The 15,732-nt window shown below is 41.5% G+C and overlaps 1 protein-coding gene across 1 annotated transcript in view; it reads left to right on the top strand.

The window, feature by feature from the left end:
• The window catches only part of cacna1ba (calcium channel, voltage-dependent, N type, alpha 1B subunit, a), a 213,345-nt gene that overhangs the window by 77,681 nt on the left and 119,932 nt on the right, over positions 1 to 15,732 (top strand). The window contains 1 exon segment of the mRNA XM_041787071.1: positions 15,259 to 15,362. Coding sequence (XP_041643005.1) covers positions 15,259 to 15,362 — 104 coding nt within the window.

The following is a 15,732-nucleotide window of genomic DNA, read 5'->3' as shown; positions in this document are numbered from 1 at the left end:
TCGTTACAACCAAGGTATGCAGAATTCCATCTCTGAATGCACAGCATGTCGAACCTTGAAGCAGATGGGCTACAGCAGCAGAAGACCTCACCGGGGTCCACTCCTGTCAGCTAAGAACAGGAAGCATAGGCTACAATTTACATGTGCTCACCAAAATTCAGCAATAGACGATTGGAAACGCATTGCCTGGTCTGATGAGTCTGGATTTCAGCTGCAAAATTCAGATGGTAGGACTGATGGAATTTGGAGTAAATGACATGAAAGCATGGATCCATCCTGCCTTATATCAGTAGTGATGGAAGAGGAAGAGGAACCAAAACGTGATGGAAACGACCACAAAAAGAACATTCCTGAAGCCACAGGACTGAAGGCCAGCTGTGATGGACTTGAGATATATTTATAGAAACCTGTTGGCGGTATTGGCGATGTAATGTTGTGGAGGATATTTTCTTGGTACACTTTGGACCCATTAGTACCAACTGAGCATCATTTAAACACCACAGCCTACCTAAATATTGTTGCTGACCATGTCCATCCCTTTATGACCACAGTGTACCCATCATCTGATGGCTACTTCCAGCAGGATAATGCACCATGTCACAAAGCTCAAATCATCTCAAACTGGTTTCTAGAACATCACAATAAATCACTGTATCGGCCAGTGGCCTCCACAGTCACCAGATCTCAATTCCAATAGAGCACCTTTGGGATGTGGTGGAACCGGAGATTTGCATCAGCCAACAAATCTGCAGCACTGTGTGATGCTATCAAGTCAATATGGACCAAAATCTCTTGTTGAGTCTATGCCATGAAGACTTAAGGTAATTCTGAAAAAAGGGGGTCCAACCTGGTAGTAGCAAGGTGTACCTAATAAAGTGGCTTGTCTTATACTGCTTGATGATGATACATGTATCAAACATATGTTAAAGGATGGATAGGCCACAAATGCTGCGAGGCAGTTTTGGAATAAAATTGTCATATGGTGCAGGTGCAAAACTGTTCGATACAACGTATGCTTCTGATCAAAACAAAGTATTACTAATATGGATGAGAAAGTCCATCTGCTGCCAGAAAGACTAAAAGCAAAGGTACGGATTATTTCGTATTTCTATTTCACACACCAGAGAATCTGGAGTTGGACATGAATCATGCAAAATGCAAGCTGTGCAGAAGCAAGGTAATACTGCTACAACACCAGCCCTCATCTACAAACGACAAAACACCAAGCTAGCAGGACTGGAGAGAGTATAAGAGGATTGTGCTGATATATAAGTACAGTTACTTTAATTTATGTTTACTGAGGGTGGAAATAAAATTACTAGTCTGTAAATCTACTCAGTGATTAATTTCATGGTTATTTAAAGTACTTAGCAGTCATTTTTGCTACCTGAGAGGACTGAAAAGTAAAATCTGATTTTCTTTATGTGCAACCAAACTAAAAATCTCCACCCTTGTTGTTGAATTAATGGTAGATATTTTTGATAAATTACAGTGTAACCACAAGTTTTGGATGTAATGTTTTAACCTTTTAACCCTTGATTTAGAGCCTTTAAGTCACTTGGACCAGAGTTTAAAGGGGTTGTTTTTCAACTTAGTAATAAATACTTCTTAAAAATATACAGATGAGGATGAAAAGATCATATTTTAAAAGTGTTTCCAATGTACTGTTTGACAGAGCAAGGGATCATTTTAACACAGCTTTTCCAAACATCCTACTTTTATTTTGGATGTCAACATTATTTTAATTTACACAGAAACAAAATTATTTCACAAAAAAACAAAAATTACCAGGGTCTAAATCATTAGCCTCCTGATGCTAATAGCTTGTTGTGTCTCCTTTTTGCTGGATAACAGCTCTCAGTCATTTGTTGTAGTTTTCAACAAGTCTCAGACTCGTCTCCTGAGGAACCCCACCCTTTTCTTCTTTGGCCAATCTCTCAAGCTCCTCCAGAGTTGATCTGGAACGAACCTTTGTTTTCGGTTCACACCACAGATTTTAATGGGATTCAGGCCAGTCGTGTTGTTGGGTCACAAGACAAAGCGACGACTCTTACCCAGTTTTGCTGCTTACTGTTTGGAGTTTTCTTTCAAAATCTTCACACAAGTCCTTCACCAGTGTCTTTGCAGTTTTTCTGGCCTCTTTAGATGCATCTCTCACTAGTTTTCTTTCCAGAGTTGTTGAAATCTTTCTCTTCCTTCCTCTGCCAGGCTTGTTCTGGACTGTCTTTGAATTTGTTGCTACTTGTAATTCCAGTTCTTGACACTTGAGAATGCTGTGATAACTTTGTAAATCCTTCTCCTGCTTTGTGAGCATCATAAATTCTTTTTCTAAACTGATTTTTTTCTTGTTTTTTTTTTTTTACATTTTTTCTCCAGTGACAGCTCAAACTCTGACTAAAATCTATATACTGTGTCAATGTGAAGATAACCTACAGTTTGAACACGATTGTCCAAGCTTTGAGCTTTACGAAGTTAAAGCACATCATTGCACAACAGTGGTTTGTATTATGGCTCAACAGAACAGTCAGTTCTAAAGGGGGCCAATAATTTAGACCCCAGTTGTTTTTTGTCTTTGTGATTTTTCTTTTTTCTTTGGCAAAGTCAAATAATGTAAGCTGTTAAAAAAAGTGTAAAATAACACTTTGGAAAAACTATAAAATGTAACCTATAGGGGGCTAATTATGCAGGATTAAAGCAAAAAGACATTCTTAGGAGAGGGTCATTTAAAGTTAAAAAAACAATATTACTATATTTGCATTTATTTAAAGCTTAGGGATTATAAACAGAATATTTAATTTTACTTCTTAAATCTCTGAGGATCTGAATTTAAGTGTTTAAAGTCACACACCTTTCTTTTGCTGTTGTTGTCTATAATAAAGAGCAGTTGCTGTCGTTAATTCTGTGTAGGACATGTTTATTATCCTGAATTAATGTGTATATTGTGATGTGTTTATAATCATGGCCTCTATATTGTGACACTGTGGGAAATAATGAGTCCAAGTGGATAGCTGCTTTGATTGAAAAGGCTCCTCATTTAAAGACACGAAGTGACTAGCAACTTATTGCCTGTGCCAACTCCAAGATTATGTTTAGTCAGGGTTACCTTGATCGTCCTGCAAAGAGAGAAATGCTGTATGTCTTGGGATCTTCCAGGCTCCATTAGAAAGATAACATTCTACACCATACACAATGAACAGAATATTTCAAAAGAAAAATAACATCAGGCTCCTAGAGTACCATAATATAAAAAATCATAGCAAAGTAAATTGAATAGCATTTAAAGTTGGTACCCAAAGAGCAACAGAGAAAGAACACAGGACCTTTTGGCCTTATTAGACACAGTAGAAATAACGGTGCAGGAAGAAGGTTTGAACAATTTAATTCTCCTCTGGGACTGGCGACACAACAGACCGTGGCTTATAAAAATTTACCGTAAGTCTTTACTGTAATGCTCACTTTGCCCTGTTAGTCATCGAAGAGGAGACTGCTTCACCTTCAGATGTTCTCGGTGCTCGTCAGGGACAGCGCGGGCCGTTTTCATGAGTCCTCCCACTGTGACAGAGTATCCACTCACCTGAACACAGCATGCACACTTTCAGATGCTATCAGAGACGAGCTCTGGGGAGCACCATGTTTACAAGCAGTGACAGGACAGCAACGACAAGATAGACAGCAGACAGCTCACTGCTGCTTCCCATCCAGTTCTGCAGCTTTCACTGTCTCTTTGACCTGCTCACAGATGTTTCATGAGGATGGCTCAGTGTTAAATTGAACTAACATTACATGAACCAGTTTTCTTAAAAATGCATCTGCATGTTACAGTTTACATGTCAGTGTTTCCTACAGACTATGATGAGGGCAGTTTTTTGAAAAGAAAACAACTCACTGCTGTTCTTTGTTCTTCTTTTAACGAAGAAATGTCGTCAAGTTCTGATTAAACTTACACTTTAGCATCATCCACGCTAATGTCTTCCGCTTTAATTGCACCGGTCTCTTGTCACTGCTTGCATACATCACGACTCTGCCGCACCTGAAATTACTGCCCCTCGATGCTGATTGGTCCTGTCACTTTCTAACTGGGCCCAAACGGTTTAGACAGAAGTTTTGCACGATGGATTTGCCAATGAGAAACACGGAAACGGGTGAATCCATCTGTTTTGCAAAGTAAGGAGTGGCTAGCTCGGTTGTAGCACTGGTATAGTAGCAGTTTAATCAGAACTGGACCACATTTCTTCTCACACTGTAAGCTCCTCTTGGTGGAGAAGACGTTTTCACCCAGCCACAGTGTTTAATCCACAATTGCTCTGATTGGCCAGTGATGAATGTGACAAACAGTACGTTTTGAGTCCCGCCCTTCCCAAATGCCCTGATAGCAATCTTTTCCAGATGAATGTTAAATGTCCATGCAATGCATATATGAGACAGTCTATCTGGCGTGTCAGCTTAGAAAACAGTAGAAATGTTTCAAAACTTTTGGCAGTGTTAAAACATGTAATTCTAGTTGAGCATGTGTAAACTGTTTTAAGAAGATTAAAAAAGCTGTACTGCATTGACAGTAAACAAATTAAATCCCAGCAACTCTCTAAATGTCTTTCTCCACAGTCCTGCCTTTTGTTTCATCTGTATTTTGGTATTCTCTGAAGGTAGTGGACTCTACAGTTGATATCAGAAGCATGTCTCTCAACAACATACCTCTCTATCAGTCTGTTTAATGCTTCCTTGATGACACACTGGTCAGGTGGTGGTGATCTAAATTCAAGCCTTGTTTGATTGGATGGAGTGGCTCCTTTTGGTCTGCAGAGCGAATGTAAGTTGAACCAGGGTTACCGGTGTTTGTAACACCAGACTCTCTTGTAACTAAATTAGTTCAGCCAAAGCATGTTGTTTAGATGGGTGCTTCATGAGGTTAGAATTGCCTGGGGGTGAGCAAAGCTTATTTCCTTTTCTTTTTAGTCCTTTATCTCAAGGAGGGAAAAAAATGCAGGTATTTCCAGGACAGAGAGCTCACAGTTGAGTGCTCAGCCATGTTTGTGTGTCTGTGTGCTCTTGCAGCAGCACATACTCTTTCTCCCAGGATGCTGCTGTACTTAAGCTAGCTGTCGGCTGTAAAAGAAATGAGAATCAAGTGCTCTGAATTCTCTGTAATTGTAAGTGTTACTGACTTAAAAAATGAAACGTTACACTGCTACTTGTCATGAAAGGTTACTTTAACTCTCACATGGTATTGGAAACACAGACACTCTGCACAAATATTAAAAACTCTTACTAACCAGAGGTCCCTAGGTAATACTAGTCCCCTGTGAATAGGGCATCAGAGACAGCATTTAAGGGAGCTAAGATGCAGGAAGAGACTACAGTTTGTTCAGTTTATCTGGTATAAAAGTTTTAAACCTACTGAGTAATGTCTTGCTTTATATTCTTGCACCCATCTGTACTCTCTGGCTGCTTGCATTTCATACACTACGTATATTGCCAAAAGTTCACTCACCCTTCCAAATAATTGAAATCAGGTGTTCCAATCACTTCCATGGTCACAGGTGTACAACATCAAGCACCTCAGTATGTAGACTGTTTCTACAAACTTCTGTGAAAGAATGGGTCACTCTCAGGAACTCAGTGAATTCCAGCGTGGTACTGTGATAGGATGCCACCTGTGCAACAAGTCCAGTTGTGAAATTTCCTTGCTCCTAAATATTTCACAGTCAACTGTAAGTGGTATTATAACAAAGTTGAAGCGATTGGGAACGACAGCAACTCAGCCATGAAGTGGTAGGCCACGTAAAATGACGGAGCGAGGTCAGCGGATGCTGAGCCGCATAGTACGCAGAGGTCGCTAACTTTCTGCAGAGTCAATTGCTACAGACCTCCAAACTTCATGTGGCCTTCAGATTAGCTCAAGAGCAGTGCGTAGAGAGCTTCGTGGAATGGGTTTCCATGGCCGAGCAGCTGCGTCCAAGACATACGTCACCAAGTGCAATGCAAAGCGTCGGATGCAGTGGTGTAAAGCACGCCACCACTGAACTCTAGAGCAGTGGAGGTGCGTTCTCTGGAGTGACGAATTGCACTTCTCCATCTGGCAATCTGATGGATGATTCTGGGTTTGGTGGTTGCTAGGTAAACGGTACTTGTCTGACTGCATTGTGCCAAGTGTAAAGTTTGGTGGAGGGGGGATTATGGTGTGGACTTGTTTTTCAGGAGCTGGGCTTGGCCCCTTAGTTCCAGTGAAAGGAACTCTCAATGCTTCAGCATACCAAGAGATTTTGGACAATTCCATGCTTCCAACATAACTTTGCACCAGTGCACAAAGCAAGCTCCATAAAGACATGGATGAGAGAGTTTGGTGTGGATGAACTTGACTGGCCTGCACAGAGTCCTGACCTCAACCGGATAGAACACCTTTGGGATGAATTAGAGCGGAGACTAAGAGCCAGGCCTTCTCGTCCAACATCAGTGTGTGACCTCACAAATGCGCTTCTGGAAGAACAGTCAAAAATTCCCATAAACACACTCCTAAACCTTGTGGAATGCCTTCCCAGAAGAGTTGAAGCTGTTATAGCTGCAAAGGGTGGACCGAAGTCATATTAAACCCTATGGATTAAGAATGGGATGCCACTTAGGTTCATATGTGAGTCAAGGCAGGTGAGCGAATACCTTTGGCAATATAGTGTATAAACTGTTTATACAAAGTCAAGTACTCGCTCTGGATGGAGAGAAGGCGAGAGCTTATTTGGAGTTACTTCAGTCCAGCTGCTCTATGTGGGACACTCTCAGATCAGCATTACTAATTTATACCTCATTGCTGTTGTCATCCAGGATTTGTAGATGTGTGTTGTGATGGCTGAGGTGTTTGTCCCGCCCCTGCTGCATGTGATTGGACAGCAAGGAAGCAGCATTTTAGTACAACAAACATTTTTACTCTCTAAAATGAAGCTGGAGTTGATCAAATCTGAATCTGTTTTTATGACAGTGAGGAGCTGTTATTTTCTGCTCTGTCTCCTCCTCTCAGGCAGTTTGGGTGTGGTGCTGTTAAACTGATAGCTGTCCTCGAGCTAACACTTTTAGGGGGAAAACCGGCCAACTAATGGCTTTTCTATTGCCTGGTGTGACCCCCCCCCCCCCCCCCGTTAGCTAAGATCTGAAGCAGCCTCACTCCACACCAGCTAATGCACTGATCTATCTGACTGTATACAGCCTCTTCCAGCTCACAGCTACATTATGATGGATGAATCTGCCTCCTTAATACAGCACCTCCATGGAGAGTTTCACTAGAAGAGAGTTCATATCATAGTCCAACCCTTTCCCTTAAATACCTCTGCCTTTCTGTTCAGCCTTTCTTGCTTTATGAGTTTTAAAGTTGAAATTTTGTCATAAAACTGTTGTGTTCCCTGATTGAAATCCAAAGACAACACAGTGTTTGAAGTGAAGTTTCAGTGTGACTGAGAGCGAGAGAGAGAGAGAGAGCTGCAACCGCCGCTCTGAATAGTCAAGTTTTTGACCGACTTAGACAGGTGAGGAAAACACCCTGAAAGTGAACCTGTCTGGTCAATAAAAATGCTGGGGGAAAGTTTTTAAGTTTCATAATCGACACCAATTGAGATTGTATTTTTTTTTTAATGTGCTGCTGTTCATAACAAATACACGCATAAAAGAGACGATATGTGTGCATAGGTGTACAGAGTCATCAATTTCATCCCTGACTAAGGTTTCAGAAACTCCCAGTGCCTCAAAAAAGAAAAGTCTGAGCTGCATTTAAATGTCTGTCCGATAAATGTGGTAATGCCTGAGCTTTATTGTGGAGAGGAATCCACTTCAGGCCGATCTCTCAGGCTTTTCCAGGTAATCTCATCGTCTTTAAATTCTTTACAGAAGCTGAGCTTCAATTTTATCGACTTAGTGTGAAAAACACTTCTGCAGAATTTTGTCTGGATGAGAGGAAGAGACGGCAGCTTTCTGAAGGCAGATTTGACTTCCTTGAGCATCAGAAGGATGTTCATTTCATCAGTCAGTTTGGTCAAACACACAACAAACTACAGATATTTAGGTTTAAAGTAGCTGTAATTGTGGAAGAATCTAACAGTCATCAGTCTCCACATATTATACGATCAATTTAATTTTATTTGTCTATGAGAGCTGTTAGTCTTTTAATATCTTCTGCTGGCTGCACTGAGGGTTTGCCAATCTGGAGATCCAGATTGTTGCAGCTGTGTCAGGTCAGGCTGAGCTCCACTGCCCTGATTGCAGTATTGATAGACGAGGTTAAATGTTTAAAAATAGCTCATTGAGGAGCAGAGATGGATGATGAGGCCGTGCAGGGCTCAGACTCCGTGTGTCTCTGTCAACTCATGGGAATTTATCATTCTTAAACTGCAATGAAGAATATTTTACGCAATGAAATTCCCATTAAATCAAAGTGAATGTACTGAATATGTTATATTTGAATGTATAATATGTGGAATAACCACGCAGGAAACGGTGATTATCAGTTTGTATGTAAAACTCTGAGCTGATGTCTTTGCTGCTGTGTTGGTCGCCACACCTCCGCCTCTACACGCCTCAGCCACACGTCTTTATTGCATCTTGTGCCTGTCCATCTGGCCCCACTGAACTAATCTAAACCAAGTAGTGATGGAGCATCATGCTCCACCAGCCTCTGCTTTCTAGCTTTTTTGAATTTAGGAGTCCATCCATCTTCTTTAGCTTATCCAAGGTGGTGTCATGGCGGCAGCAGCCTAAGCAGAGAAGTCCAGACTTTCCTCTCCCTGGCCACTTCGTCCAGCTCTTCCTGGGGATCCCAAGGCGTTCCCAGGCTAGCTGGGAGACATAGTCTCTCCAGCGTGTCCTGGGTCTTCCCCACGGCCTTCTCCCGGTGGGACCTGCCCGAACACCTCACCAGGGAGGCGTCCAGGAAGCATCCGGACCAGATGCCCAAGCCACCTCATCTGGCTCCTCTCAACACGGAGGAGTACCGGCTCTACTCTAAGTCCTCCCCCGGATGGCCGCGCTTTTCACCCTTTCTCCAAGGGAGAGCTCAGACACTCTAGGGAGGAAACTCATTTCAGCTGCTTATATCCGCGATCTCTTTCTTTCGGTCACTACCCACAGCTTGTGCCCATAGGTGAGGGTAGGAACGTCGATCAACCGGTAAATCGAGAGCTTTGCCTTTCGACTCAGTTCTTTCTTCGCCACGACAGACCAATGCAGAGACCGCATCACTGCCGACACCACAATGATCCGCCTGTCGATATCCAGCTCCATTCTTCCCTCACTCATGAACAAGACCCAGAGATACTTGAACTCCTCCACTTGGGGTAGGATTAACTTTGACTCTCCTTTGCTGTCTGAACTGGTCTTATCTGGTTCAGCATCATTAGAGATTCAAGTGTTCTTAGTTTTGACTGGCTGTGATGATCGGTGATGACTGTACTTATGTGTCTCTTAGTTCTGCCTCCAGTGGTTACCATTCTGCATCACAATGAAAAATGAAACAAAGCAAGTTATTTCTGATGATAATCTCAGGCACAGTGATTCACACTTGACATGCATCTTAATCAAATCACATGACTCAAATTTGCCTAAATTAGTGGTCTATTTAGGCTGCAAAATTTCCAGTCCCTTCCTCTACTCAGCAATGGAACGCTCTGCCCAGGATCAGCACTGTGCTCTCGTTTCAACCCAACTCCACCCCAGCATCCACCTGTTGGCTCTGAATGGGGGGTTTTAAGCTGTTATTTTATCACAAATTCTCTATGTAAAAATCTGTGAGGAGTGATTAAGTCAGAGCCTGATGCCAAACATGTTATGCTGCCATAATAACTACCTTAACAAACCACAACGTGAGACTATTGGCTGAAATGTGTCTTGGAGAGTGGGATTGTGTCCAAGTTAAAAGAAAGAAAGCAGATTGTGTGGAGAAATGAATGAGGAAGCTGACTGTCTAAAACTGTAAGAGAAGGAACTTGTTATCGATTTTAAAGGAAATAAGGGAGCAGTAAAAAGGGAAATGTTTAATAACACAGGGCTCAGATGACTTTTGACTTGCCCACTCAGCTGTCTGTGAGTTCTGAGTGAAATGAGACTTTAAGGAGCAATGGCGGGATTATTTCACCTCACTGTGGCTGCAGAGAGACACTGACTTGGCTGAATCATTGTGTGTTATTAATCATGATTGACAAACATACTGCTCTAGTTGTGGACTTTAATCAATCCTGATTAATGTGAGTAATCTCTACAGCTCTGCAAATGAACATCATCAACTTCACTTTTTATTGAAAAAACTTCTCAGTTGAATAAAAGAAGTAGCTAATGGAGGAAAGCAGAGCTTCCTCGTGGTGTGTTTAATGCCCTGGTAAATGTCTCTTATGAAGGTCAGGTTTTATTGAAAGCTAGTAGGTAACACTGGTGAGACTTTGTCACATTCAGCGGAGCCGTACCATGATGCATCAAACCGATTAAGAGACAAGGGGTCATCATTCATCTGTGTGAAGTAAATCTCCAGCCCTACAGACCTACAGAGGTTATGACAGTGAACACATCAGAGTTCGAAGCCATGGTGATGACTCCTCACCAAATCCAAACGTCACCCACAGCATGACGATGAGCAGTCCTCCAGGGAACATCTAATAGATACCATCATCAGGAATGATGAAGAAGAATTGAAGTTGCTGACAGCAGAGCAATAACCAGCTGTGGCAACCTAATCCAGGCTCTAAAGCTGCAGACACCATAATCTCGTTATCGTGCATCCTGGAAGTTTGGGTCAATAAGACCCTGAGCACATGGAGATCAATCGAAACAAGTCACATAAAACTCAAATTGATTCTCCCGTCATCTGCAGCTCTGCTAGTACCTCTATCAGTGTTGTCTCTTTATATAGGCTCATTGCCTCTGTGTGGAGAATTCTGGAAACATTCAGCTAACAAAACACAGTATTACTAGTGGTGTAAATAACTGGTTTTATCTGATTTGATACTATATCAACACTATATTTGCCAGTATCAGAGAGTTTATAGAGTTTTGGTTAGATTCAGCTCAGAGGCCTGTGATCAGTAGTAGACAATATGTACCAATGTGCACCCCATTTCCAAAAAAGTTGGGATGCTGTGTAAAATGTAAATAAAACAGAATGCAAATCTCATAAAGCTACATTTTATTCACAAGAGAACTGAAGCATTTTCCAACTATTTAGGTAAACTGACAACAGGCCAGTAGCGTGTCTGGGTATAAAAGCAGCATTTAGAGAGGTTGAGTCCCTCAGAAGTAAAGATGGGCAGAGGTTATCTAAAATCTAAAAAAAACTTGGTCAAAAATCACAGAACAATTTCCTTAACATACAGTTACCAAGATATGGTGATTATCCCACAATAATATATACTATTTCAAAAGATTCTGATAATCTGGAGAAATCCATTTGTTTGCTGCAAAGTTAAAGCTTTATTGTGGAAAGAGGAAGTTAACACAATCCAGAAGTGCTGCCATCTTCTCTGGGCCAAAGCTCAATTGGACTGAGGCAAAATGGAAAACTGTTCTGTGGTCAGTCTAAGTCCACGGTGAGTCAAAGATCCAGGCTGCGACGTCATATGAGGTCAGAAACGCTGCTGTAAACTAGCTACAAAAACTTGCCGGTTCGGCAGCCAAAGCTAAGCTAACACAATGCTAAACACAGTACTCCCGTCAAGCTCTTTACAGTAAAGGCCTGCTGCTGTTATTTTTTTAAACGCTTTTATTGTGAACACCTTCACCAGGAACTAGGCTCATGTCATTAGCAGTTTAACACACATCAGTAGGATAGAGCTAAAATGTGAAAGCTGGAGTGCAGTTAGACAGAAGTAAGAGAGATCTAAAAAAAACCCCTGCTTTTTCTGTGCTCCTATGCTTAGACATAAACTGAGTATGCCATCAAAGGCTTGGGGAGAAGGGGGTTTATAACTCTAACACTGGAGACCCCCTCTCGGTGTCTTGTGATCCCCAAGGGGGTCCCAACCCCAAGGTTGAGAACCACTGTTTTAGTGGAAAGCCATAGCAGTTTACCATCCATATTATTATTACCACAATGATGAAGATTTGGATAAATTTGACCTGGAGAATGACAACCTACACAGACATTATTATAACCACAAGGTTAATCACACTTTCGTGCAAGGTGAACTTTGTCTACCTTTTCTAAATTAACATTAAGAAATTCACATTTGGCACCTGTTTGTTTCTAAAATGTGTTGTTTAGTAAGTGAATAGGCTATCATGGAGTTACAGTAATGCCTATGGCATGGGCAACAGTAGAGGGCTTAGGAGGCTACCAGGTGTATATATGTTCAAACAGGTACAAACAGGTGAGCTGAGGTAGCTCACCTTCAGTGATGTTGTGTATTTGTCTTCAGAATCTTGCTTAACTGGTTTGTAAGCATTTTATCCTCTAATTAACTTCTGTAATACCTCTATTGTGTTGAACGGATGATTATAGCGCTGTTTAGTTCATACAAATAAAAATTAACACACGGCTCTGACCGATAAGGCCCCCTCACAATGGGTTGCAGTAAAGGAGAGCATCAGCAGACTATTTCCAGAAATCAAATTAACCTCCTGCGGTAATAACCGGAGAGTGTGAGCCCGCTGTAAAGAATTCTGTAAACATTAATACAGCTGAAGGCCCCAAGGCAGGATGGAAGTCACAAAGAGGAACATGAGCCTCAGATTGTGGCCGCTGCAGCGTGTGTCATTACTGCTTCAACAGCAAACCGCACACAAACACAACACTGCTCCACCACAACAGTTTTATTGTCTTGTATTTCCAAAGAGAGCTGCTGATGAGACAGCAGAGAGCGGGAAAGAAGGAGTGAGAATCGTATCCATTATAGCGCTTAAGCTAAGTGTGAGGACAAGCACGGTTCGGTGCTTTGCTCCGTCAGCACTTCTCTGATTATGGGTGTTTGGAGGTGTGGAAGTCTTCTCCACACCATCAGGATGCAAAGCTAGGATGTGTTTGAACCCACAAAGATAAAAGCGTACATCTACAGCTACATTTTAGGATTTCATGTCTTCATTTAGTTTTTGTTACAGAGGGTGGCTGCTGGGGCAACGAATCTTTCAGTATCTCGAGTTCTTCGATTCTGAAGTCATGATTCGGTTCAGACTCAATTTTCAATTCAAACTAATTCCAGATTCATTAGTCACTCTGTTACAGAAGGGCTTCATTCCAGATCTCTGGTCTGCTGCACTAAGGAACTACAGATTATTATTTGAGATCATTTAATGTGTTCAAGATAATGCAGCTTTTAGCCAACATTTGGAGCATTTTTATCAGCTCATTACAGTCAATAAAAAGGCAGAAGAAACTTAAAAACTTTGCGGTGGGAAAAAAAATCACATGATCATAAATCTAAATCTTTGTTATTGACGACACTGTAGGAGCAGGGGTCTTTAAAATGAAACAAATGGTGGATCTTGTTATTTGGGATTATTTTAATTTCTAATATGTTGTGAGCTCATGTATTTGACTTGTTTCTGAAGTACCTCACTTTCAGTTTATCATATTTAGCATGTCAAATCAGTTGGATCACCCTCTTCTTATGGCTCTATGCTTGTCGTTACACTTATCTTTAATGAAAACTTTGGCATATTAGATAAACAGCAGATTGAGCCAGATATTTTACACAATTTATTATTCTGATTATAAAATATTAACTGATGAAATTCACTGATAAAAAAAGCTGTTTACTCCCTCACCGGACAACACATTACTAACAATGACTAAGCATGGCGTCATTGGTGTGGGAGTTCTTCACAGCTGAGTGCTTGAAAACTATAGAAAGTTTGTCAGAGACAGCCAAAGAAAGAGCTAGTAATGACAAAATCACTCTGACGGAATTAGACCAACTTCCTGTGTCAAATGGCAAGCTATTAAAATGCTCGCCATTAGCAGTAAGGCGTCCTTCAATAAGACTAGCCTGTGCTGTGGATGGATATAGAGGCCTCTCAATTAAATCTGAGCTTAATAGGTTCAACCCTAACCTGATTTGTTTCACACATCCATCTGGTAAACCTCCCATGGATGGCATTTGGGAAAGGGCAGAGGCTTTGAAAAAAAAATAAAATAAAAGAACCAATACAAAACTCAGAGGGTGATTGGATAAACGTTCTGTCACATCTTTATGGGCCAATCAGAGCAACAAAACACGTGACGTCGTAGCCCCTACCGAGGTGCACCCCTATCGTGGAGTAAACTCCATAGAGAACTGCATGATGTTAACCATGGCGACTGTAGACTTTTTCCTTTTTGAAAAGAAAGCAACTCAGTGCTGTTTTTCGTTCTTCTCTTAACGAAGAAATGTCAAGTTCTGATAAAACTGACACTTTAGCAGCATCCACGCTAATCTCTTCAGCCATAATTGCACCGGCCTCTAGTTGCTGCTTGCTTATGTCACGACTCTGCTGCACCAGAAACTGCCCCTCATCACTGACTGGTCCTGTCACTTTCTAACCGGGCCCAAACTGTTCATATAGGAGCTTTGCAAGATGAATTTACCAGTGAGAAACACGCAAATGGGCAAATCCATCTGCTTTGCAAAGCTTGTTCAACCCAGTAAAAGAAATACAGGTGTGGCCAAATTGTTTAACTTTCTGTTGCCAGTAGGGGGCGCTGCAGAAAAACTATAAAAATATTCTTTTAATGTGTAGGGGAGCAGAGCTTACTTATACATGTGGAATTTAAATGAAATCAGATGTTTCACAGAAGAGTTATGCCAACTTCCTGTGGAATTGGCGAGATGCGGTGTCCTTTAACGAAACATGTCGGTGTTATTCACAATTTTTGAGGATTTCAGTTCAAAATCTAACCTCGATATATTCGGCATAGTAAGAGGAATAAAACATACGGCCTAAATGTGTCACTTCCTGTTGGAAGTAGACTATGAGATGTGTGCATGGGGATGGGTTCAGTGTGCTAGTGTTGTCTTGCCAGGAACTGCAGAAGAATACCGAATTACACAGCATATAGTCACAGCTGTTTTAATGAAAACAAAAAACAAGGGCTGGATTTCATGTCATGTAGAAGCTGTTGATAAAGGCTACAGGAAGCAGTGGGAAAACAGCATTGATATCAACAATGTGGGCAGTCTCCCCAGGCAAATATCATAGATTACAGGGCAGCAGTAAAACATGGTGTGGAGTTTGTTTAACAATAAAAACATTAGACAGGTCACTGATAGCAACCTAACCCTTTCAGCATATGAATGTTGTCATTTCTGTTTTTGTTTTTGTGTTTAGGCCAACGATGCCTCGGGGAACACGTGGAACTGGCTGTATTTCATCCCCCTCATCATCATCGGCTCCTTCTTCATGCTCAACCTGGTTTTGGGTGTGCTGTCAGGGTAAGTAAATGCTGTGAGGAGCAGCTGGGATGTTTCTCACTTTTTACTACTCCTCACTGGACTGACTGGCCAATCAGAGTCAATCTTCAGTTTTCCATTTATCTGTCTTTACTCTGTTATCTACAGAGACTAACAGCATATAGAACGGTTGTGTTGGTTTGATCACGTCACTGCAGGCAGTGTGGATTTGTCTGTGACACCATGTATGCCTTCATCCAAAAGATCACACGTTTATATCCACATTGTTAAATTATTAAAAGTTACTGCAGGTGAAATACAACAGGGTGTTATTGCTTAGTAATTTCTCCCTCTCTGCCGTCGCAGCAGTGATATCCTCGGGTCAACACGATAAAGAAGCAAAAGCTGAGAA

The sequence above is a fragment of the Cheilinus undulatus genome, linkage group 5 (assembly GCF_018320785.1).
Source record: "Cheilinus undulatus linkage group 5, ASM1832078v1, whole genome shotgun sequence".
Classification (NCBI taxonomy): Eukaryota; Metazoa; Chordata; class Actinopteri; order Labriformes; family Labridae; genus Cheilinus; species Cheilinus undulatus.
This window is presented reverse-complemented; position numbering and strand designations above follow the sequence as displayed.